This window comes from Canis lupus, chromosome 20 (assembly GCF_003254725.2).
Source record: "Canis lupus dingo isolate Sandy chromosome 20, ASM325472v2, whole genome shotgun sequence".
NCBI classification, from domain to species: Eukaryota; Metazoa; Chordata; class Mammalia; order Carnivora; family Canidae; genus Canis; species Canis lupus.
Window position 1 is genome coordinate 51,120,776 of NC_064262.1, and position 24,827 is coordinate 51,145,602.

General features: G+C 50.4%; 1 protein-coding gene across 1 annotated transcript; it reads right to left on the reverse strand.

Moving 5' to 3' along the window:
- Positions 1-6,889: 6,889 nt before the first annotated feature.
- MRPL4 (mitochondrial ribosomal protein L4) lies at positions 6,890-14,172 on the reverse strand (the record flags this gene model as incomplete). The annotated part of the gene is made up of 9 exons (XM_035702760.2): positions 6,890-7,712; positions 8,632-8,708; positions 8,801-8,910; positions 9,031-9,137; positions 10,134-10,251; positions 11,191-11,242; positions 13,406-13,556; positions 13,643-13,709; positions 13,795-14,172. Coding segments are annotated over 9 exons (1,206 nt in total), but the record flags the coding sequence as incomplete, so codon positions are not given.
- Between the last annotated feature and the right edge of the window lie 10,655 nt (positions 14,173-24,827).

Sequence of the window (24,827 nt, forward strand, 5' to 3'; positions counted from 1 at the left end):
GGCCCAAGTCTTCCTTGCAGCCAGAAAAGGGGCCAATCTCTCTCCTCTCTCCCTACCTGCTGTGCAGTGTTTTACTGAGCGCCTGCTGTATACCAGGAATCCTTCCAGGTGTGCTAGCGACACAACAAGGATCAGAAAAGACAAAAATTGGGGCGCCTGGGTGGCTCAGTGGTTGAGCCTCTGCTTTTGGCTCAGGTCGTGATCCCGGGGGTCCCGGTATCGAGTCCCGCATCAGGCTCCCAGGGGGGAGCCTGCTTCTCCCTCTGCCTGTGTCTCTGTCTCTCTCTGTGTGTCTCTCATGAATAAGTAAATAAAATCTTAAAAAAAAAAAGAAGAGACAAAAATTTCGCCATTGTGCAGAGATGGTTTTATAAGGTGGGGGCGTGGGGACAGACAAGAAGCAAAAATAAAATATATGGGGTGTTAGCTTGTGATTAGTGCTGAGGAGAAATAAAACGAGAGGGAATAGGCAATGTGAGGGTTGATGAAGTTTTAAGTAGAGTACTCTGAGAAAGACTGAGGAGGTGACAGTTAAGCAAAGACCACAGGAGGTGAGAAGGGTGCTGTGACAGTATCCGGGAGGGAGTATACCAGACAGTACTGAATGTGCAAAGGCCCTGAGGTACAGAGAGCCAGGAGGCCAGTGTGGCTGGAGTGAAGTAAGGAAGGGACGAGGAAAGGAGGGCAGGGAGGAGGTGGTGCAGGGGACCTTTGTCAGCCTGCAGGGAACTTTGGCTTTTCCTCCCAGTGAAGTGGGAGTCATGGAGAGTTCTGAGTAGAGGAGGGACAGCCCTGACTCAAATGTTTACAGGCACCTCCCTGTGACTGCAGGATCTATGTTCTGGGAGCAGGGAAGACAGTGTGGAAGCTGGGAGGCGGGAGAGGAGATGGTCCTTCTGAGTAACGATGGGGCCTCCCCTGGGCAGTGGCCCTGGAGAAGTGGTCAGATTTGGCTTCCGTTTCGGTGGCAGGGTCAACTGCACTTGCTGGGACATAAGGACAGAATACTCAAGGAGGGCTTGTTGGTCCTGATATGAGCCCCTGGAGGGATGGAGAGACATTTCCTGAGACGAAGATGGGGTGGTAATGGGGGACAGGTTGCCAAGAGGAGCATCCATCTCCTGGTCTTACCCTCCCTTTGTGTTTCCTTGAGGAAAAGGAAAACAGATCCTTCTCAAGCCTTCACTGAAGTTGCCAGGAAGGGCAGGGCTTCCTCCAGGGTGCCAGGCAGTCTCGGGCAGGCCAATCAATGGTCACTGCAGGCCAGAGGCTGTGGACACAGAGCAGAAGTATCCACACCTCACTCTGTGGCATTGGGCCTGCCCTCTCTTCAGTCTGCGCTCTGGCGTGGCCACATGGCCCATCCTGACTGCTTCTTTTGTCTCTGAGCATTCTGAACATGCTGTTCCCCTGGCCCAGAATTTCTTTCCTACCATTTTTACAAAAGGCTCTTAGAGCATCTCATCCACAAACTTCTAACAGGATTAGGAGCAGACTGGGATTTGAATCCAGGCTCTGAAACTCACCGGCTATTTTCGTGTAAATTCTCCTCCAAAAGTAACCCCCGAAACAAAACTTGGTATTCAGGCAGTTTATCTGGGAGGCGATCTCAAGAAACACCTGGGATGGAAGGAGTCAGGAAAGGTGTGCATGAATGGAGTTACCTTTGGGGTCACTGAGGTTCAGTCTAATGCCAGGCACAGGATTGGCATAGGTAGACTCTGCTCCAGGAATCTCAGCTCCCTCTAGTTCATTACTTCATTTATTTATACTTACTTATTTGAAATTTTTTTAAAGATTTTATTTATTTATTCATGAGAGACATAGAGAAAGAGGCAGAGATACAGGCAGAGGGAGAAGCAGGCTCCCTGTAGGAAGCCTGATGTGGGACTCAATCCCGGAACCCCGGGATCACACTCGGAGCAAAGGCAGACGCTCAACTCCTGAGCCACCCAGGAGTCCCTTTTTTAGTTATTTTTTTTATTTTTTTAAGTAGGCTCCACACCTAGTGTGGAGACCAACACGGGGCTTGAACTCAAAACGGTGAGATCAAGACTGGAGCTGAGATCAAGAGTCGAATGCTAGAACGCCTGGGTGGCTCAGTGGTTGAACATCTCCCTTTGACTCAGGTCATGATCCTGGAGTCCGGGGATCAAGTGCCCCATCGAGCTCCCTGGATGGAGCCTGCTGCTCCCTCTGCCTGTATCTCTGCCTCTCTCTTTCTGTGTCTCTCATGAATAAATAAATAAAATCTTAAAAAGAATCAAATGCTTAACCAACTGAGCCACACAGGTGTCCCAACTTACCTTTTTTTTTTTTTTTTTTAATGGCCAAATGGCATTCCATTGTGTGTATATATATCCATTCCACTAATGGACAGTTAGGTTGTTTCTCTGTCTTGAGTATTGTAAATAATGCTGCGGTACCATGGAGGTGTAGACGCCTTTTCAAGATACTGACTTTGTTTCCTTCAGATAAATATCCAGAGGTTGGGCCACATTTATATATATATAAATGTTTAATTGAGACAAATTCACGTAATGTAAAATTTACATTTTTGCCTTTTTACATTTTTCTAGTATGTTCACAATCTTGCACCCATCACCGCTATTCGATTCTGGAATATTTCCATCACCCTCCCCAGAAACCTGGTACCCCCCTCCAATCCCCTTGGGCCCTGGCAACCACTGATAAACTGTCTTCATGGCTTTGCATATTCTGGACATTTCCTGTAAATGGAATCCCACACTCTGGCCTTTTGTGTCTGGCTTCTTTCCCTTAGCATAATGTTCAAAATGTTTAGCATAAAGGTTCATCCATGTTGTAGCAACTCTCAGTACTTTTTCCTTTTTATGGCCAAATAATATTCCACTGCAATGGTATATCACATTTTGTTGATCCATTCATCAACTGACAGTCATGTGAGTCATTTGCCACCTTTTGGCTATCGTGAATAATGCCGCCATGAACACTGGCATACAAATATCTGCTCCAGTCCCTGTTTTCAATTATTTTTGGCATGCCTCATTTTTTTTAATAGAAGGATACTAATCCATTGCATGTAGATATGACATTTTGTCGATCCGTCCATCAGTTGATGGACATCTGGGTTGTTTCTCTCTTTTTGGCTGTCGTGAATCATCTTGCTCTGTGCATTCACGTCCAAGCTTTGGCATGAACATTTTTTTCAGTTCTTTTGGGAATACACTCAGAAGTGCAATTGCTGGGTCATATGGTAATTCCAGGTGGAACTTTCGAAGGAAAAGTGGACTGTTTTGGAGGAACAGCAGCTGTACCTTTTGACATTCTCACCAGCAATGCGCCAACATTCAAGACTTCCGATATCTCCACATCCTCGTCAATACCAATTTTCTGTTTTATTATTATTCCTGTTATTGCCATCCTAGTGGGTGGTGTGCCATTGTGGTTCCCCAGTCCTTCTGATCTGTCTAGCAGATGAGCCCAGGATGGTCCTGCAGCATTGGCAGCTGGTGGGGGCTGTGTGTGAGACAGCAGGTGTCAAGGATGCTGAGAGCCGCGGCCATGAGCCAGACACTTCTCGCAGGTGGCGTCTTAATGGCCTCAGCTGTAGAATGGGATGGTGACACACACCTCCAAGGCTGGGTGTGAGATTCCACTAACATAGTGGGTGTGCGGGGCTTGGCAAGCGCAGAGCGAGGGCAGGCAGGAATCGTCGTTCTCACTATTTGTCCTGTTTCTCAGGACCCAGCTCTGAGAATACCCCCCTCAAATTTCCCAGGCAGAAATACATGCTTCCTACAGATCTGGTTCATCCTGACATCACAGTTCATCCTAGCAACCCTGCGGGGGAGGGGTGGGTAAAGCAATCCAGGTTGTTTACGTGCCAGGCGAAACACGAGTCTGCTTCTCCTTCCATCCCCTTATTCTGTGGTGGAATCTCGCCCCACCCCTTGCTGAGAATTGCGCGCAGGACTCGGCCGAAGTCAGTATCACACTCAGATCTCTGACCTTGACTTGATGTTGAATGAAAGCCCTGGGTCAGACCCTGCCTGGCTGGAGGCCTCAGTGAGGAAGAAGGGCCTGGTCCCTCTGCTTGACCTTTCTATCTGCGTCGCCCATCTCACTAGCCTTTGGGTCCCTCCTGCCCACGTGCAGGAAGGAGAGGATGGGGGACAGGGCAGTTTTTCCTGGGCTGGTGGCTTTGCCCTCTTGGATGGCCTGGCAGTGTGTTCAAGTGGCACCCCTGGTGGATTTGGGGGGTATATGGGGGACTCTGAGGCTTTCTTTCCTAGAGACCCCTTTGCCAGAGTGGGGGCATCATTGGTCTGGGTTGGGACTCTTGTCTCAGCTCCACCCAGGGGGCCTCCATGCTGACCACCAAGAAGCAGACACCCTGGCTCCACCATCAGAGCCACCTGCCTCTCGCCCCCCACCCCCCACCCCGCCCTGTTCTCTGGGAGTCTGATCCCAGTCCTATTAAGATTTTAATAAAATCTTAAAAAACATAAAAACTAAGGTTTATTATAGAGAATTTCAAACACAGACAATAGCAGAGGATACATGATGAAGCCACATGTGCCAGCTTCCACAGGTCTGATGGCTGATTTTTTTTTTAATTTTTATTTATGATAGTCACACAGAGAGAGAGAGAGAGAGGCAGAGACACAGGCAGAGGGAGAAGCAGGCTCCATGCACCGGGAGCCCGACGTGGGATTCGATCTGGGTCTCCAGGATCGCGCCCTGGGCCAAAGGCAGGCGCCAAACCGTTGCACCACCCAGGGATCCCTATGCTTTTTTTTTTTTTTAATGATTTTTTTAAAGATTTTATCTATTTATTTGAGAGAGAGAGAGAGAGAGAGAGAGAGAGAGAAAGGGAGTATGAGTGAGCAGTAGAGTCAGAGGGAGAAGCAGACTCCCTGATCAGCAGGGAGCCTGATGTGGGACTCGATTCCAGGACCCTAGGATCAGGACCTGAGTCAAAGGCAGACACTTAACCAGCCAAGCGCCCCAGGCACCCCTCTCACAGCTGATTCTTTTTCCAGATCTCACCTTACACCGCGTCATGGGATCAACTGTTGCTCTTCCCAGCAAGAGAAAAAAAAAAGTGCTAACCCTAGTAGTTGTAAATGAGTAAGATGAAGTTATCCGGGCAAGGGCTAACCCAATATGACCCGTGTCCTTATAAAAAGGGGAAATCTGGACACAGGCACATACCCAGGAACATGGCCATTCGAAGGTGAGGGAAGACCTTGGGTGATTACGAGCCAAGTAATGCCAAGGATTGCCAGCAAACCACCAGAAGCCAGGGGAGAGGGATGGGACGTCTCCGTCAGAGCCTCAGAAGGAACCAACTCGCCGACACCTTGATCTCGGATTTCTAGCTTCTTGAACCGTGAGACAATGCATTTCTGTTCTTTTAGCGCCCCAGCCAGTGGTACTCGGTTAAGGCAGCCCTAGGAAACTAATACACACACTGCCTCCTGATTATTTGGAAGCACATTCTAGTTATCAGATCTTTAAAAAAAATTTTTATTTATTCAAGACAAAGAGAGAGGCAGAGACACAGGCAGAGGGAGAAGCAGGCTCCATGCAGGGAGCCCAATGTGGGACTTGATTCCGGGACTCCGGGATCACGCCCTGAGCTGAAGACAGATGCTCAACTGCTGAGCCACCCAGGCGTCCCAGATCTTTTCTTAAGACTTATTTTTATCTTTTTCTTTTTAAGATTTTTTTTTTGTGTGTGAGAGAGATGGAGAGAGCCGTGTGCATGAGCGGGGGGAGGGGCGGAGGGAGAGAGAGAAGCAGGCTCCCTGCTGAGCAGGGGTGCTTGATCCCAGGACCCGGGGATCATGACTGGAGCCAAAGGCAGATGCTTAACCCATTGAGCCACCCAGATGCCCTAAAGATTTGAGAGACAGAGAGAGCCCGAATGGGGGGGAAGAGCAGGAGGGGGACTCTCCAGCAGCCTCCCGGCTGGGCGCAGAGCTGTGGGGGGAGGGGGCTCAACCCCATGACCTTGAGATCACGACCTGAGCCAAAACTGAGTCAGATGCTCAACCAACTGAGCCCTCCAGGTGCCCTCAGATCATTTTTTTCCTAATGCTTTTTTGCGTCCTTAGTCTGGCTGAGGGTTTCCAGGACGGTGGAGCAGGTTCTGACACATTTCTTTGGAAAGTCTGGCGGCGAGGGCGGTGTTGGGCTTGGTTTCCCGTCCGCCGTGAAGTGGACCACTAAGCAGCGGTACTCGGAGCCAAACCTAGACTGGTGTGGGCGCCGTCAGAACAGCTGGGTCTCACTCGTGTCCGTGGGGCCGGTGAGAGGCACAAGCGAGACTGGGACATTTGGCTTCAGCCCCAGCCCCATTTCCTACCTACCCTCTGCTCCCCTTCTTACTACTGGCTCCAAATGGCTTTTTTACTTAGTTGAATCTGGTGCTTTAAGGATATCTTTGAGGATTTTCAAAGAATGTGTTGCAAGCTCTGAAGGCACTCCCTGGAGACGCATTCCAGAGATGTTTCTGTCAAGGAAGGGGCAGCCTAGCCATGGGTGGTCACTGTGGCTGCCTGGCCTGGCTGGGCCTACACATGCAGATGTCAGGTCTGGATGACTTTAAAGAAACTGACTGCATTATAATCTGAGTTATGACTATTACCGAAAAAAATGAACATGGTGAGCAAACATCAGCAGACTTAAGAATGAGGATACCCGGGCAGCCTGGGTGGCTCAGTGGTTTAGCGCCGCCTTCAGCCCAGAGCCTGATCCTGGAGACCGGGGATCGAGTCCCACATCAGGCTCCCTGCATGGAGCCTGCTTCTCCCTTTGCCTGTGCCTGTGCCTCTCCCTCTCTGTGTCTCTCATGAATAAATAAATAAAAAATCTTAAAAAAAAATGAGGATATCCAGGTAGGTGCTTTTACAAATGTGTTTATTTCCTCGTGTATTGACGTAGCTTCACACTCTGCTTAGGGGAAAATCATGGTGAAAGCCCAGGCTTACACTTCCTATTTGTAGAATCAAACCCACTGCTTGGCCTGAAGGACCATAATCAAGGGCACCCGAGACACCATCAGGGAGGTGAATTCTCGGTGACAGGGCTTGGGAATGGGTTCCTAGGGACAGCAGTGCCCACACTCCTCTGCACACTACTGGAGTTGGACTCATCCTGGGAAAGCTGATGGTGGGGTCATTGCTATAAACAGCCCTGAGGTTGTCCCTTGAGAGAGGTACCCAGAAGCACCTAGCACTGAGGAGAGCTGGACTTGCCAAGTAGAAGTATTTACAAAATGGGAATGAGCTGTTCTGTTTCTCTTCCTTGATTAAAAAATAAAATCTATCTTCAAAATTTAAGAGAAAATTGGGGCCAGAGTTCAGTCCAGCTTTCTTGCTGCGTTGCCCCTTCCTGGTAGTGATGCCTGCCTGGCTACTGTGTGTTGTGGAATTCGCTTCCTGTTGGGATGAGTGGGTTGCGTGGGCACATGGTTCCCAAGCCTGCCAGGGGCTCAGGCTGGCTCACAGCAGGCACCTGGCATGGAGTGGTCCAGGAAGAGGGTGCCTGATGGGGCCCCAGAGTGCACAGGATCCGGGTTCAGGGGAAGTCGCGGTAGGGTAGGCGGAAGGGGTAGAGGGGTGTGTAGCGCGAGTCATGCCAGAGCAGCTTCTCCTCCAGGAAGGCCAAGGTCTGCAGGGTCAGAACCAGGGTCTGGTGTTTGAGCATGCTGTACACGTTCAGGCCTGGGGGTGGGGGTAGAGAAGCAGTCCAGGCTGGGCTGCCTACCACATCTGGAGCCCCCTTTCCTCCTGGAGGGAGCAAACCCCTCCCCACATTCCCCTCCTATAGAGACACATGGCCTGGCATGGGGTCCCAGATCTTGCAGGCTAGGTTCAAACCTGGGCTCAGCTGCTCACTGACGGCAAGACCCTGGGCAAGCGACTACCCTCCAGTCAGCCGCAGATGGAGAGCCTCCTGTGAGCCTGGCTCTGCCCTGCGCTGCGGCTGTGATTCCCACCTCACACTCCAGTGGGACAGACACACCGGAAGGAGAGGATGGGGCAAGTTGTGCAGGATCTTGTGGGCCTCAGGAGTATTTGGGCTTTGAAAAGAGGGAAGTGGGAACCCCCCAGGCTGTGGGCAGAGGGGAGCGCTGGGGCTCCGGGGCTCACAGGCGCCCTCTGGTGGCCGTGGTGGGGACAACAGGCTGCAGAAGAGAACAGGAACCCGGGGACGGGGCCGCCAAGGAGAGGGGGGCGCTGGGGGGTACAACAGGTGGAATTCCGAGTACTTATAGGACAAGGTGCTCCTGAGAACCCCAGGTGCAGCTGTCGGAGAAGCAGCCAGTCACGCAGTCAGGAGAGAGAGCCTTAGGGATGAATCAATGTGGTGATGGCTGAGACCTGGCCCAGCCAGACAGGACCCCACAGCTCCGCCTGTCTGAGCGAGGAGCCAGATGAGGATAGTTGGCAGCCCGCGCAATCACTCCGTGCCCAGCACCGAGACCAGAGGTCGCACAAAGCCTTTAAGGATGGCATTTCCCGATGCCCTGTTCGGCCAAGCTGAGGGCTGGGTTGATGAGGGCACAGAGTGGCAGGTGTACAAGTGGAACTGGCCCGTGGGCTGTTGGGGACCTGGGGAGAAGCGGGGCCCTCTGCTCACCGACAGCTGGGATTAGGTTGAAGGTCTTGAGCCCAGTGGTGGCTGCCACGATGTTCTGAGGCATGTTCTCGTATGCTCTGAAACCGAGGCCAGGAGGGGAATGCTGCAGCTGCAGAGGCCAGGGCCTGGCACCCAGCACCCCCACCCCTGCTCTGTCCCGCACCCTCACAGGTCCACAAGGAGCACAGAGTCACCCCAGTGGCGGTAGCGGGCCAGTTCTGTCAGGTACTGGGGGTCCGAGGTCGGCAGCTCCAGGGAGTCTACAATGTGCAGGTCATCCTATTGGGAAGAAAGGGCAGTCTGAGCCCGTGAAGGCCTCCCGGGAGCCGCCTGAATTCTCCAGCCCCCACAGCCCAGGCCCCAGGACCCCAGCAGCTCCTGGTGGGATCAGGGCTGTACCTGGGCCAGCTTGACCGTCAGCGCCACCTTGAGGCCCTGCACCCGCACTTTCATGGGCAGCATATAGTAGTAGCTGGTGGGGCCGCGGGGGCCGTGGGCAATGCCTCCTGCAGAGACAGAGGTGTGAACAGGTAAAGACCCCAGCTGGGCATAGAGGTCAGAAATTTGTCACAGTGGCTGGTGTAGAGAGGCACCAAACAGAATCAGCAAAGAGGTAGGGCCTCAGGTCCAGCATCACCTGCAATAGATGACTTTGCCTCACTGAGCCTGTTTTCTCAGCTGTCAAACCCTGAGTGAGGACCATCTACCTATTGTGTCCATCCTCTGCTGGGCCCTGGGGGTGCAACACAGAACAAGATGAATGCCCTCATGTCATTCGTATTCAGACACAGGAACCAGGGAATGAGGGCTGTCTTCTTGGGGGCAGCACAGCCAAAGGAGGTCAGGGAGGGCTTCCTGGAAGAGGCACAGGCCAAACACATCCTAAGGATGGAAAGAGTCAGCCAGGCAAATGGGAGAGGTGTCTGGTCAGAGAGGATGTAGAGGAACAGGTGGGGGGTGCAGCCTGTAGGCTCCACTGCCTGGAAGGCCAAGGTAAGGAGCTCAGACTTCCCAAAAAGGTGGGGAGCTGGGCGGTTTAGGAAAAGCAGGAAGTCTGGTCCAGGAGAGTTGAGACAGGAGTCAGGGTCAAAAGGGGCTGTGGCCACACAGAGAGAGCGCCTGGGGGGTTCAGTCAGTTAAGCATCTGCCTTCGGCTCAGGCCGTGATCCCAGGGTCCTGGGATTGAGCCCCGCATTGGGCTCCCAGCTCAGCAGGTGGCCTGCTTCTTCCTCTTCCTCTGCCATTCCCCCTGCTTGTTGTCTCTCTTCTCTCAACTAAAGAAAATATTTTTTAAAAAGGGGTGGGGATGGGGGAGTGCAGGCTAGAGCCAGGGCTGGTGGGGGCTGGGAAAGTAGACAACTTTCTGACTCGCACATGGCCAGTGAGGTCTCTGGGCTTGAGTCCTGCTGCCCCTGCCCAAGTAGAAGGAATGGGACTGACGAGGCATCACAACAGACGTAGGTGTGTATGTGCGATTAAACACCCAGACGCCCCCCACTCACCTCCTCGCCAGATGGGGGAACGGATGCTGCCATGCCTAGAGCGCCCACTGCCTTTCTGTGGCCAAGGCTTCCGGCCTCCACCCTGCACCTCCGCCCTGGTCTTGGTCTTGGCGTAGCTCTGCAGGTGCAAAGGCAGGAGACGGTCAGGTTCCCGAGGCAGACATGGTCACGGCCGAAAGGCCCCAGGCCTGGGAACCCTTGCCACTGGGGAGCCTGACAAGAGGCACAGAGATTAGGGCTCCATCGGGACAAGCACACAGCACTTGGGGAGGGAGAGAAGGCTGAAGAAATCGAGAGTTCCCTCGTTCACTCACAGCCTCAGAAAGGCAGGGGCGCTGCTGCCTGGCACACAGTAGGCACTCAGTATTTTTTGAGTGATTTTCATACGGTGGCGACTGAAAGGAAGGTGTGGCATGGGGAAACGTGTGTAGAGAGTGAAGAAAATCAGGGACAGGTGGGGACGTGACGAGGGACTTCCAATGTCAGGCTGAAGACTTCGTTCCTAGCACCATGGTGAGCCAGGGAGGGTGTGAGCAGGGGGAGGACTCCCTGGACGTGAGGTAAGCAGATGGAAAGCAAAAGAGACATGACCGATACTGGCTTCTTCAATGCACTTGGCAAAAAATCCAAACTACTCACCACTGTTCCTGCTGATCTGTGTGGCCATACCTGGCTCCCTGTCGTCCCTGCTGCAGGACCTTTGCATGTGCTATTCCCATTACCTCTACCCTCACGCCACTATCCCCTTTACCTAAGTCAGCACCTCCTACACACCTGAGGATAACTATCCCCTTTCCTGGCACAACTTCCCTCATCATATTTTTACAGGCATGACTACTTGATTCATGTTCAGCTAACTAGACTCTGAACTTCAAGAAGGGCAGGGATCTTGCCGGTCTTGTCCACAGCACAATGCCTAATGAACACCTGGCAAATCACCCATCAGTGAATAGTTCAGAAGAGAGAAGATAAGGCCTGAGGCTAGCAGTCCAGGGAAGACAAACTGAGGAGCCCTCCCTGCCTCCTTCCACCAACGTCACCCAATTCGGGCACTCACAATTCTCTTAAAGTTCCTCTGCCAGATGGCAACCTGGTGCAAGATATCCAACCTATGGAGAAAGAAGAGGACGTGAAAGGCCTACCTCCAGTTAAAGCCCTTCCCACCGCACCACATGAAAACAGGGGCTCCCCCATTCTTGTTCCAGGGCCCTATGTGATCTGTCCCTGCCCCTCGCTGCCCCATCTCATACCACCTCCAGTCCCATTCCATTTCCATTCTGTGAAATGCCTTTGTGCTCACTGTTCCCTCTGCCCGAAATGCTCTTCCCCTGGCTGGTTCCTTCTCAGCCCAAACAACAACTCCGAGAGGAGCCTCCTTGCTAAGACGATAGCCACTTCATCCTCCTTCTCACAGTATCTTACTCTCTTTCTATTCTTACAACTTACTTATTGCCACCTCCTTTATGGACTGGTTTGCTTCTCTAGCCCTGCAGTATCCCATTCAGTAGACATTGGCCACACATGTGGCTACTGAACAACTGAAATGTGGCCAGTGTTACATGTTGAAATGACAATATTTTAGATATATCAGTTTAAATAAAATAGATTGTTTCTTCCTATTTTTCTTTAAATGTGGCTACTAGCAAAATTTAAATTATACACGTGATTCACATTATGTGGCTATGTTGGACATGACTCCAGGGTAGCTTGCCAGGGGTTGGCAAACTGCTATGGCTAGTAGGCCAAATCTGGCCTGCTGCCTGTATCTGTAAATATGTTTTACTGGAACACAGCCATGCTTCTGCTTACAAACTGTCTATAGCTGCTATTGCACTACATCAGCAGAGATGAGGAGTTGCCATGGCTACATTATACCCTGCAAAGCCGCAAATATTTACTATCCGGCCCTTTACAGAAAAAGCTTGCAGACCCTCGCTCTTAACTATAAGCAACATCAGCAACCTTGGTGCTCACTCACTGCTGTAGTCCCAACACCTAGAATGGAATTTGGCACATAGCAGATGCTTTTTAAGTATTTACCAAATACACAAAATATGTTGTTTTTAATTTATTTTGTCATCCTGCACTAGATTGGGACTCTGTATATGTTGTCTTTAATTTTTTTTGAAAGATTTTATTTATTTATTCATGAGAGACACAGAGAGAGGCAGAGACACAGGCAGAGGGAGAAGCAGGCTCCATGCAGGGAGCCCGACATGGGACTCGATCCCGGGACTCTAGGATCACACCCTGAGCTGAAGGCAGCGCTAAACCACTGAGCCACCCAGGGATCCTGTCTTTAATTTCTTTTGTCACTCCACTAGATTGAGACTCTGTAAAAGCAGGGGACTAATGAGAGGGCTACTGAGTAGTGATAGTAATGAACTAACAGCACTTATTAAGTGCCAGATACAATGCACTTGAGGGGCATCATATGCCTTGGCAAGCGAGCAATAAGCCAGCCCAAGGAGTTGGCCCACATAAGGTTGAGATCCTGGCTCTAAAGCTTAGAAGCTGTGTGACTTTGAGCAAATTCCTTAACCTGTCTGTGCTCAGTTTCTTTTCTTTTCTCTTCTTTTTTTTTTTAAATTTATTTATTTATTCACGAGAGACATACAGAGAGAGGCAGAGACACAGGCACAGGGAGAAGCAGGCTCCATGCAGGGAGCCCAATGCAGGACTACATCCGAGGACCCTGGGACCACCACCTGAGCCAAAGGTAGATGCTCAACCGCTGAACCACCCAGGTGCCCTGTGCGGAGTTTCTTTATCTACAAAGCAAAGCAAAACAAACAAACAAACAAACAAACAACCCCCCGCAACCCTGGATCCTATCCTAGGGTTGCCATAAGGATCTACTTAACCAAAATGTAAATAGGCTATGCTAGGCACTCAGTAAGGGCTTAACCATTGTAAGTGCTTATTTTCGCAAAACCCGGTAACAGCAATCATAATCAACATATCTACAGAATCAATCACGTGCCACAATTAACTCATGTCACCATCACAGCAACCTCTTGAGGTTTGACACAATGGGGGACACTGGAACACAAGAAGAGGGAAGGCAGGATTTGAACTCAGTCACTCAGGCTCCAGAGTTCTGCGTCCTTAACTCTTGGGGGACCTCAACCTCACACAACTCTGCAGGAGGGAAAACCATCATCCCCGTTTGGCAGGTGGAGAAAGTGAGGCTCAAGCCCAGGTCATCCTGATCCCTGAAGCCCCGCTTCTCGTCCCTCCGGCACTCGGTTCACCGTTTCACTCCCACTCACCTGGGCGCTGTGGAGAAAACTTCGGGGTGCAGCTCGGCCAGACCCACGCGCTCCTGCTCGTAGCCCCGAAGGGACTCCACCCAGGCCTGCACCGGACGCCGGGGCGCCGGTACCGGGAGCTCGCACCTGCGCAGCACGGGCTCCTGGGGACCTGAAGCGATTGGGAGGTCGTCGGTCAGGGCCGCGCGTCTGGGCTCCCGGTCGCCGTCCCTCCTAGGGCGACCCCGGCAGCCTCACCCGCGCTCCCTACGGCCTCCGGCTTGGCCGCCTGCGGCACCGCCTCTTCCGCCACCGCGTTCAAGCCCTGTAAACGGCGGCCGAGAGTGAGCGTCGACCCCCGGAACCGCCAACCTTTGTCCTCAGACCCCGTCCCCAGCCTCCGGCCTCACCCGGCAGCCCGTGGGCCGGCGCCAGGCCCGCGCCGCGGCCGGACTAGCCGCAGCATCGTCGCGCAGCTCCCCACGCGGAGAGGTCACGGCTGCCTCGGGCTGCGCGCGTCGCCTAGCGATGACATCACGCCCGCGACACCGCCCACCCCGTTCGGATCCGCGCGGGAAAGCTGAGCGTGCGAGAGCGAAGACGGCGGGGCCTGGCCCAGGGTGCCCCCATCTCCGCCCAAGACTAACAACCTCCAGCCCCCGACCCTCACGCCTGGCCGCAGGGACCCTCAGCAGCACCTGGAAACGCGACCTCGCAGCAAAAAGGCGCGCTCCTAGCGTAGGCCCCGCGTTTCTTGGGCCCCGCCCCCGAAGCGCCTGTGCAGGAATTCAGCCAATAAGGCCTCCCTGCCGAAGGTTACGCTCCTCGTCCAGCCAATGAGCGTTAAGTGTGGAAAAGCGGCCCCGCCTATGGCTGGGGCGGTTCGGGGGCGGGACCTAAGACACTAGGACCCCCCGCGGTTACGCTTTGGGTGGCGGTCACGCCCTCCAGGCCCCGTCCCCCGCCCCCGTCTAGCTCCCCTAAACCCTCCGCGGTGGTTTTTCGGTTTCCAATAAAGTGGCTTTGTGTGTGTGTTTACGTGGAGGGCCTCATCTCCCGCGGAAAGCCCTTAGGATCGAGTCTATGGGACCGTGCGTCTCAGATCCCCCAAAGCAGAGGGCCGTGTTCCCCTGGAACCACAGAGGGGTCTGGGTCTTCTCCACCTCCGAGGCACGGTCCTGTCCGCGCTTAGACCGCTCTCCGAGCACAGAGCAAGCTGGGGAGACCGCAGACCCTGGATCGCCTCCCTCATTGCGCATCCTTACAACTGACGTCCAAATATTCGTTTTTTGTTTTTTTGCCACGTTCCCCGCGTGGCCTCCAGAGGGCGGCATGAACGCATAGCAGCCTTCGCTGCCTCCAGAGCCTGACAACTCTCCCACCCCCACCCCACTCATTGGCCTGGACCAGGAGGAGCTCAGCCACCTAGATCGTGGTCTGGAAGCCAACTTCAGTTTCCTCATCTGGAAAATGGAGAGGTCGTGAGACTTCAATGCGATGAAGTCATGCATAGCACAAAGTGAACACTTAATGTAATGGTATTATTATTATTATTTTTTATTTTTATTTTTATTGAGGGTGAGTTTTAGCTTTAGAACAAGTCAAAGGGGATCCCTGGGTTGCTCAGCAGTTGAGCGCCTGACTTTGGCCCAGGGTGTGGTCCTGGGGTCCCAGGATCGAGTCCCATGTCAGGCTTCCTGCATGGAGCCTGCCCTCTGCCTGTGTCTCTGCCTCTCTCTCTCTCCCTCTCTCTCTGTCTTTCGTGAATAAATAATAAAATAAAATATTTTAAAAAAGAGAACAAGTCAAAAAGGACACCTGGGTGTCTCAGTGGTTGAGTGTCTGCCTTCTGTCCAGGTCATGATCCCGGGGTCCTGGGATCAAGCCCCTCATCCCCACGGGGAGCCTGCTTTTCCCTCTGCCTCTGTCTCTGTCTCTCTTTGTGTGTCTCTTATGAATAAATTAATTAATTAAAATTTTTTTTAAAGATTTTATTTATTTATGACAGACAGAGAGGGAGAGAGAGGCAGAGACACAGGCAGAGGAGGAAGCAGGCTCCATGCAGGGAGCCCGACGTGGGACTCGATCCGGGGTCTCCAGGATCCGGCCCCGGGGTGAAGGCCGCGCTAAACCACTGAGCCACCAGGGCTGCCCTAATTAATTAAATTTTTAAAAAAGTCAAGAGCCAAAGCAGGGATGGAGTGAACCTTGAAGGACTTTAATACTGCACTAAAGATGTGGGCACTTTTTTTGTGTGTGTTCGTATCTGATGTATAACATGTATTTTTTGTGTAGTATTAATAAAAATTTATGATGTATTTCATTGTGTATTCTATCCCTGCTAGAATAATTGTGGATGCCTATTTAAAACTCCACCCACTTTGCAATTTAGAAAGGTCTTTCAATTCTTTATGTTGTAGCATTCTATTTATTCATTTTATGTTTGCATAGGTAATTCACACACCCGGGTAAAGAAAATGTCAACAACTACAAAAGTATAGCTGGAGTTAAATGTCTCCTGTAGTCTCTGACTCTGCCCCTCCCTGGTTCCATTCTCTAAAAGCTACCACCACAACCAGTTATATGTCTCCTCCCAGAACCAGTTTATGATTTTATTTTATTTTTTTTAAAGATTTTATTTATTTATAGACACAGAGAGAGAGGCAGAGACACAGGCAGAAGGAGAAGCAGGCTCCATGCAGGGAGCCCGACGTGGGATTCGATCCCGGGTCTCCAGAATCACACCCCAGGCTGCAGGCGGCGCCAAACCGCTGCGCCACTGGGGCTGCCCCAGTTTATGATTTTTTTTTTAATTTTTTTTTCTTTTTAAATTTATTTATTCATGATAGTCACACGGAGAGAGAGAGAGAGGCAGAGAGAGAAGCAGGCTCCAAGCACCGGGAGCCCGATGTGGGATTCGATCCCGGGTCTCCAGGATCGCGCCCTGGGCCAAAGGCAGGCGCCAAACCGCTGCGCCACCCAGGGATCCCCAGTTTATGATTTTATAGGCAGATTTGCAAGTTTGTCCTGTGCCAGGAAGTTTGGGGTTTATGTAACAAATGGTGGAATAGCACTTGCTTAATGATTTATTAGGCACCTACTATGTACTGCATAGGGAATTCCAGCAGATAACATTGAGATACTCAGTGCAGTGCAGAATCAGAATAGGAATTCTGAGGAATCAGAATAGGGGAAAGGAGGTATATAGGGTCTGGGGGAGCCCAGGGGAAGAACTCTTAACCCCTGGGGGCAGGGGCCTCAGAGGGGACTTTCCTGAAGCTGTACCTGAGAGTTCAGGTTTTGAGGGTCCATCAGGAGTTTGTCCAGAGAAGAAAAACTATTCCAGATGGAAAGAATGGGGTTGCAAAGGCCAGAAGTGGGGAGAGAGCGGCAGGAGTCAGGGGTGGCTGGGCCTTCCTGCTAATCTCTGTATCGTTTCTATTTATTTATTTATTTGTTTATTTATTTATTTATTTATAATTTATTTTTGTATCGTTTCAATTTTAGTGTGTGCTGCTGAAGCAAGCACATGGCTGGGCCTTCCTGATGGCATCTCATTCATTTAAGTTGACCCACCTCAGGGCCTTTGCACTTGCACTGTTTTTTCTGCCTGGAACATACTTTTCCCAGAGCTCCACATGGCTCTCTCTCTCACCTCTTTCAGTTCTTTGCTCAAATGGCACCTCTTCCAAGAAGCCTGTCTTGACCACCCTATTTAAAATTGCAATCCCGGGCAGCCTGGGTGGCTCAGTGGTTTAGTGCCGCCTTCAGCCAGGGCATGATCCTGGAGACCTGGGATCGAGTCCCACGTCGGGCTCCCTGCATGGAGCCTGCTTCTCCCTCTGCCTGTGTCTCTGCCTCTTTCTCTCTGTGTCTCTCATGAATAAATAAATAAAATCTTTCAAAAAAATAAAATAAAATAAAATTGCAATCCCCACTCCTGGCCCTTCTGATGCCCTTAGACTTTTTTTTTCCCCATCAGTACTCAGTATTCATCTTCTAATATCCTATGTAATTTTGTGTTTTTTAATGCTTTTTGTTGTCTCCCATATTAGAATATAAACTCGCCCAGGACAAAAATTTTGCTCAGTTTCCTTCCCTGCTGTAGATCTAGCACCCAGGATAGTGGCTATAATACAGTAGAGATTCAATACCTGTTTCTTGAGTGGATTTCTTTGGTCATCATCCTGAAACAGAAAGCTGTCCCTTTGTCTCCTGAGTCGTAAGTCTTTACCCCCCTGATGTCATGGGCACATAAGGTACTAAAAAGGGATTTTTTTTTACCCAATGACGCTGTACTCACACGGACACAAGTTCTCCACCACGCACCCCCCCCTCCATAGTCATTCTCCCTCCACAGAAGGAGCCTGCAAACACCGGAGTCAGATCACATCCCTCCCTTGCTCAGAACACTCCACACCTCTCATTTCACTTTTAACAAAAGCCAAAGCCCTCACTGCAGGCTGCAAAGCCTTGCAGGACCTGGCCTCATGTCCTCCGACCCTCCCCCTTTATCACTCTGTGGTTTAAGCCACACTGGTCTTCTCACCAGAAACTGGTCAATCCCATGCTAGCCTCAGGGCCTTTGCACTGGAGCTTCCCTTCTGCTTGGACCTCTGTCCCTTAAATATCTGCATGACTCACTTTCTCACCTCCTTCAGGTTTTTACTCAAATGTTACCTTCCCCGGGTGGCACTGGGTCTAGAGTCACTCTTCCTTCCTTCATAGGCCTTCCCAGTCATTGTTTCCGGTGCTTTTACCGCATTCTAACAGATGATGTCATTCTTATTTATCTTGACTCTTGACTGTCTCTTTCATTAGAATGTCAGCTCCTGGAGAAGGGGGTCTTTATTTCTTGCTGAGCTTCCTTGCTAAGAAAGGTGCCAGCCTTCAGTTCAGGTCATGGTCCTGGGGTCCTGGGATTGAGCCCCACATCAGGCTCCCTGCTCATATGAAAGGAAGGACGGAAGGAAGGAAGGAAGGAAGGAAGGAAGGAAGGAAGGAAGGAAGGAAGGAAAAAAGAAAGGTGCCAGGCACCTAATAGGTTCTTAGTATACAGTAATTGAACCAATGGGATGTAGAGAAAGAGGTTTGCACGGGAGTACTCTACTGGCGTATTGATTGTGAGTGAGCCTTAATGAAAGGGCAGTAAGAACCTTGAGACCTGCATACTGCAAGGCTCAAACTTTGACCATTTTGGCCCAAGGCAGGGTGGAGGTCAAAGGTTGATGTGTCTAGCCCACTCCTGTGGATCAAAGGCTCAATTGCAGGTGACCTTTGTCCCCATGGCATGTGGCAAATGTCAGCTTTGCAGCCCAGAGAAGATCTCTGCTGACCACGTAGGAAGCACACATCAGGAGCTGGAAGACCTCCAACATCTGGTCTTTTCTTGTCCCCCATCACTGTGCAAGGGTTTTCACAAAGGCCACAGGTCAAGGATGGAATATTGGGGGCAGCCCTTGGAGAGGAGGTACAGGGCACAGGTGCAGGCTTGACCAGGGGCCACTGACCTCCTGGGGAGAGCTGCTCCCTCATCGCTACCAAAACATCTGCTGCATGTTTGTTTGCAGCTCTGTTTGTGGGTGACCGCCACACGTGAGGACGAGGAGTCTCCCATCGCAGCACCCCTCAGAGCCCCTGGGGATGGGCCTGATTTGCATAGACATTTCTATTCCCTTTGACTTCCCTTCAGGTCGGCCCAGATGGGAAGTAGAGCAGAAAAAAAGGGCTTGAACCCCTTGGGGCAGGGCACCTGGACTCTCCAGGCCTCAGTTTCCTCTTTTGTAAAATGGGAGTATAATTATCCTGCCCTCACATGGTAATGGTGGGGCCATCCATTCCCTGCTCCGCCTTGCCCCGCGGTGAGGGGCTGACCCTTGCATAGGCCACCTCCTTGCCCACTGGCTTCTGCCCAAATTTAGCCAATGGCAGCCACTGAGGGCTGACTGAGGGCTGGAGGGTAGAAGGGGCCAGGGTATCTCTCCCCATCTGCTTCTGGCGGCCTCTCCCACTGAGCATGGTCTCTATTTGCTAATTTCTAAATAGTCTAACCCCTTCCCCAACTCTAGTTTCTCATCTCTGTAACCAACCCCTGTGCTGAATGCCCTCTGTCGGGGATGTGTCTATCTTCCCTGTAGACCCTGACTGATGTAAAGCAGCTGTGAGGCATTTGTGTTTGGGTTGTTTGATTTTATTTTTTTAGGGCACAATTTAGGTTAGGGCACCCGGGGGGGCTCAGTGGTTGATCATCTGCCTTCAGCTCGGACGTGATCCCGGGGTCCTGGGATCGAATCCTGCATCGGGCTCCTCCCGATGCATGGAGCCTGCTTCTCCCTCTGCCTGTGTCTCTGCCTCTCTCTGTGTCCCTCATGAATAAATAAATAAAATATTTTTTTAAATAAAGGCTACAATTTAGGTAAAATAAAGTCTTCCCTTTTCAGCGTACAGTTCTGCAAGCTCTCACAAACATATATAGTCACGTAACTGCCACCACAATCAAGATACAGAATTGTTTCATCACCAAAACTCTACCGCTCTGTTTTTCCTAGTCAGTCCCTCCCTCTGTCCCCAGCCCCCTCCCCCCAACCACTGGTCTGTTCACCATCCCTGTAGTTTGGCCTGTTTTAGAATGTCATAGAAATGGAGTCACTCATTAAGTCACCTTTTCGGCCTGGCTACTTTCCTTCCTTATAATGCATTGGAGATTTCATCCATGTTGTTACATGTCACTAGTTCCTTACTTTCGGAACTAGGGATTACAAATACTCCATCCTTGAGTGGTCTGTGTAAGGATGGCCTGCAGTTTGTCTACCCATTCTCTAGTTGAGGGAACCTCTGGGAGCTTTATGCCAGTAACCAGCACTTTACATATATGTCAACTGTTATTATTTGTGCTGGAGTGGGCTTGCTGAGAAGTGGGCCTCCGATGTGTCCTGCTCCCCCGACTGCGTGCCTCCCTCATCCAGAGAAAGCTCACCCTTCCTAGGCTGGAAGGGCCAAGACTATATCTGCTGCAGATGTGTCAGGGAACGGCCTCCACCAGGAGCCTTCTTGCCCCGTCCCTGAAGCTGAGAGTGGGCCCCGAGCCTGCGGGCGAGACGAGGCGGCTGCAGCTCCACTGCCTGCCAAGATCAGCATCTGGAAAGCTTCTCTGCAGCTGGGGCCCCTTCCCCCAGTGCTGCGATGATGAAGAGAAACTTGGGACCTGTCTCAGACACTTCTGCTCGTGCAGTTCCTCCTGCCAAAAGCCAAGAGCTGGGGGTTGGGGAGGACAGTGGAGGCCCAGGGAGGATGGAGGGATTAAGGAGAAGAATGTTCCACATTTCACCAGGGATGGATGGGGTCCTGAGTGGTAAGCACTGCCCTCCTGTTCCGACCCACTGGGCAGGGATGGAGGCCACCGCCTCCCGACCAGGATGGGGACTCAGGATGAACAACAAGGCAAAGAGTTCTAGTTCAGATCTCACCACCACCACTATGTGCTGGGTTTCCTCATCTTTAAAATGGGGTGATGAGGATGGGACACCTGGGAGGCTCAGTGGTTGAGCATCTGCCTTTGGTTCAGGGTGTGATCCTGGGTTCCTGGGGTTGAGTCCCACATCGGGCTCCTGCTTCTCTCTCTGCCTCTCTCTGTGTGTCTCTCATGAATAAATAAACAAAATATTAAAGAAAATAAAATGAGGTGATGAGGAGAAGGCAAAACTCTGGAGAGAGTAAACGGATAAGTGGTGCCAGTGGGGAGAAACAGGGAGGGAGGGCTGAATTGCTGGAGCACAGAGGATTTTTAGGGCAGTGAAACTACTCTGGGTGATACCATAATGGTGGATCATTCATTATACATTCGTCTAAACCCACAGAATGCACACTGAGAGTGAACTCCAACGTATGCTATGGGCTCTGGGTACCCGGGTGGTCATCCGTTGGAACAAATGCACCCCTCTGCTGGGAATTTGATAGTAGGGAGGTTGTGCCTGTGTGGGAGCAGAAGGTATGTGGGAGATCTCGGTCCTTTCCCCTCAGTTTTGCTGTGAACCTAAAACTGTTCTAAAAACTAAGGTCTAGGGCAGCCCCAGTGGCTCAGCAGTTTAGTGCCGCCTTCAGCCCAGGGTGTGATCCTGGACACCTGGGATGGAGTCCCACATAGGGCTTCCTGCATAGAGCCTGCTTCCCCGCCTGCCTGTGTCTCTGCCTCTCTCTCTCTCTCTCTCTCTGTGTCTCTCATGAATAAATAAATTTTTAAAAATCTTAAAAAAAAAAACCCAAAGTCTATTAAAAATAATGGGATGATGATAATAATAATGACCCCCGCCCCAAAGTTGTGAAGAATGGTAGAGCCGCACCCAGCCCCGGCCCTTGTGTTGTGTGAGCGTTAGCCATTATTGTCAGTGGCCCTGTAATTAGTGAAGGCCCTACCTTCTCCTCTTCTGCCTGGGAGCTCCTCAAGCAAAGGGCCATTTTTCCTTCTTCCAATGTTCTCTCACTCAGGGGCCCTCTTTGGCAGGGCTAAGCTTTTCCCTTGACCTCCCACACCATCAGGAAGTCTAGGCCTGCAGTGTTTTCCAATTTTTAGAACCCGTTCCCTCAGCTGACCGCCAAGACCTTGTGTTGACCCAAAAGTAGGCGGTGGGGGGGTTGGGGGTGGGGGGAGACGGAAGTCGTCTGTTGGTGTATTTGTGTGCCCCTGGGGACATCACCTTTGTCTAAGAGCCCTGGTCCCCCTACAGACAGCCCGGATATGTCTGTGCCCTTGCTGTCACCTCCATGCTGCCCCAGTTCTCTGGAGGGATGGTAAACTGCTGAGCCAGCCAGGGCGAGTTGGGGGGGGGTCACTTCCTCCCCAGCCTTCAGGTCCCCACAGAAGGCTGAGATTTCCGCTTGATAGCTCCCTGGTGAGGGGAGGACACAATTTTCTTTTGCTTTGTACTCTGTGGTTTGAACACCTGGTTTGTAGAGGTTGTCCAGACAACACGCTTCACTTGGCAGAGGATTCAGCAAAGGTTTTCTGTAGGTCCAATTGGACCCCAAGATCTGGCCTGGAACTAAGTGGACTCTATAATCTGGCTCCGGAAAAAGAGCAGTCATTATCTGACTTTTCTTATCTCCCCATCGGAGCCCTGCTACCTATGTTAGAATGATCTCATTTCTTCTCTCTTCCGTCAGACAGTCACTTTCGGATGACAGAAACCAGTGAGACATAACCAGAGCTAGCACCGAGTAATACATGAATATATGTGCTGTGTACCTATAGGTAGCATTAATATATTGATTCTTTTCTTTTCTTTTCTTTCCTTTTTAGGTAGGCCCTGTGCCCAATGCAGGGCTTGAACTCATGGCCCTGAGATCAAGAATTGTACCCGCTGAGCTAGGCAGGTGTGCGAATATATTGATTCTTAATGTTCATTTCTTTATGAATAACTTAAATATGTTTATTATTTTTATTTTTTTAGGATTTTATTTATTTATTCATGAGAGACATACACACAGAGAGGCAGAGACACAGGCAGAGAGAGAAGCAGGCTCCCTGCAGGGACCCTGATGCGGGACTTGATTGCAGGACCTCGAGATCACGCCCTGAGCTGAAGGCAGATGCTCAACCACTGAGCCACCCAGGTGTCCCTGTTTATTCTTTTTAATAGTATGTTTATTATTAACATCAATTTATTTAATAGCAACATGTTAAATAATACTTATATGTTTATTAGTCATGTTATTGTTGATATTACTGATGTTTGTTATTATTTTTTTTATTTTTTTAAATTTTTATTTATTATGATAAATAAATCACACAGAGAGAGAGAGAGGCAGAGACACAGGCAGAGGGAGAAGCAGGCTCCATGCACCGGGAGCCCGACGTGGGATTCGATCCCGGGTCTCCAGGATCGCGCCCTGGGCCAAAGGCAGGCGCCAAACCGCTGCGCCACCCAGGGTTCCCTGTTATTATTTTTATTATAAGAACAATTTTATGACTAGAAGTCTGATGATTTGTTACCTATTATTTAATTTTTCATATCTTTGTCAATTTTTAAAATTGGGAATATGAACTCAAAAACAGTCCCCCAGGGTACACCATAAAAATCTGGCCCCCTGTCACCTGTTCCCCTGTCCCCAGTTCCCCTCCCAGAGGGTAACCGCTGTGACTGGTATCTTGTGCCATCTCCCGGAGATGGTCTGTGAGCCCACAGGCAAATGTGTGTGTATTTATACAGCCCTTAAAAATACACTCAGAAATGCAGGCAAGCAATGCAAACTGATCTACATCATGCTTATTTTCACCTTAACACTTTGAAGACAGTTTCACATCAAGACTAACCCATTTTTACTTTTTAATAGGCATAAATGGATCAATTTTAATTTCTTTTTGTATAATTTTGCTTTTCAACACTCTTTATGAAATATAATATACATACAGAAGAGTGCAACAAACCTCTCTCTTCTATTGGTTTCATTGGTAGCAAGACACCTTGTTTTTTTATTTTTTAATTTTAGTTTTCCTGAGGTATTGTTGACAAATAAAACTGTGAGACATTTAAAGTGTACACCATGCTGATTTGATATATGTACACATTGCGAAAGGGCTCACAAGCTAATTAATTAACACGTTCGTCATCTCACATGTTTATGTTTTTTGTGTGTGAAAATATTAAAGTTCTACTCTCCTAGCAAATTTCAATTATATAATACAGTGTCAGCAAGTACAGTTGCCACATTTTACATTAGATCCTCAGACTTTATTCATCTTACAGCTGCAAGTTTGTCCCCTTTTACCAAACTCTCCCTTTTACCTACCCACCCCAGTCTCTGGCAACCCACCCCACCTCCCCCGCCACTTTCCTTACTCTCTGTTTCTCTGAGTTTGACCTTGTTTTGTTTTGCTTAGATTCCACACATAAGTGATACCAAACAGTATTTGTCTTTCTCTGCTTGGCTTATTTCATTTTGTATAATCTCTCCAGGTGCATCCACACTGTTGAAAATGGCAGGATTGTCTTCTTTCTCGTGGCTGAATAATATTTCATTGTGTGTGTATCACATTTTCTTTTTTTAATAATTTTTTAAAGATTTTATTAACTTATTTGAGAGAGAGAATGAGCAGTGCAGGAGAGGGAGAGGCAGAGGAGAGGGAGAGAGAGAGACGAGGCACCTGGGTGGCTCAGTTGGTCAAGCAGCTGCCTTCGGCTCAGGTCGTGACCCCAGGGTCCTGAGATTGAGCCCTGCATCAGGCTCCTTGCTCAGCAGGGAGTCTGCTTTTCCCTCTGCCCCTCACCCAGCTCGTGTTCTCATGCTCTCTCTCCAAAAAAAAAAAAAAAAAAAGAAAGAAAGAAAGAAAAAAAATTAATTAAAAAAAAAAGGAGAGAGAAGCAGACTCCCCACTGATCAGGAAGTCCAATGCGGGGCTCAATCTCAGGACCCAGAGATCATGAACTGAGCCAATGGGAGACACTTA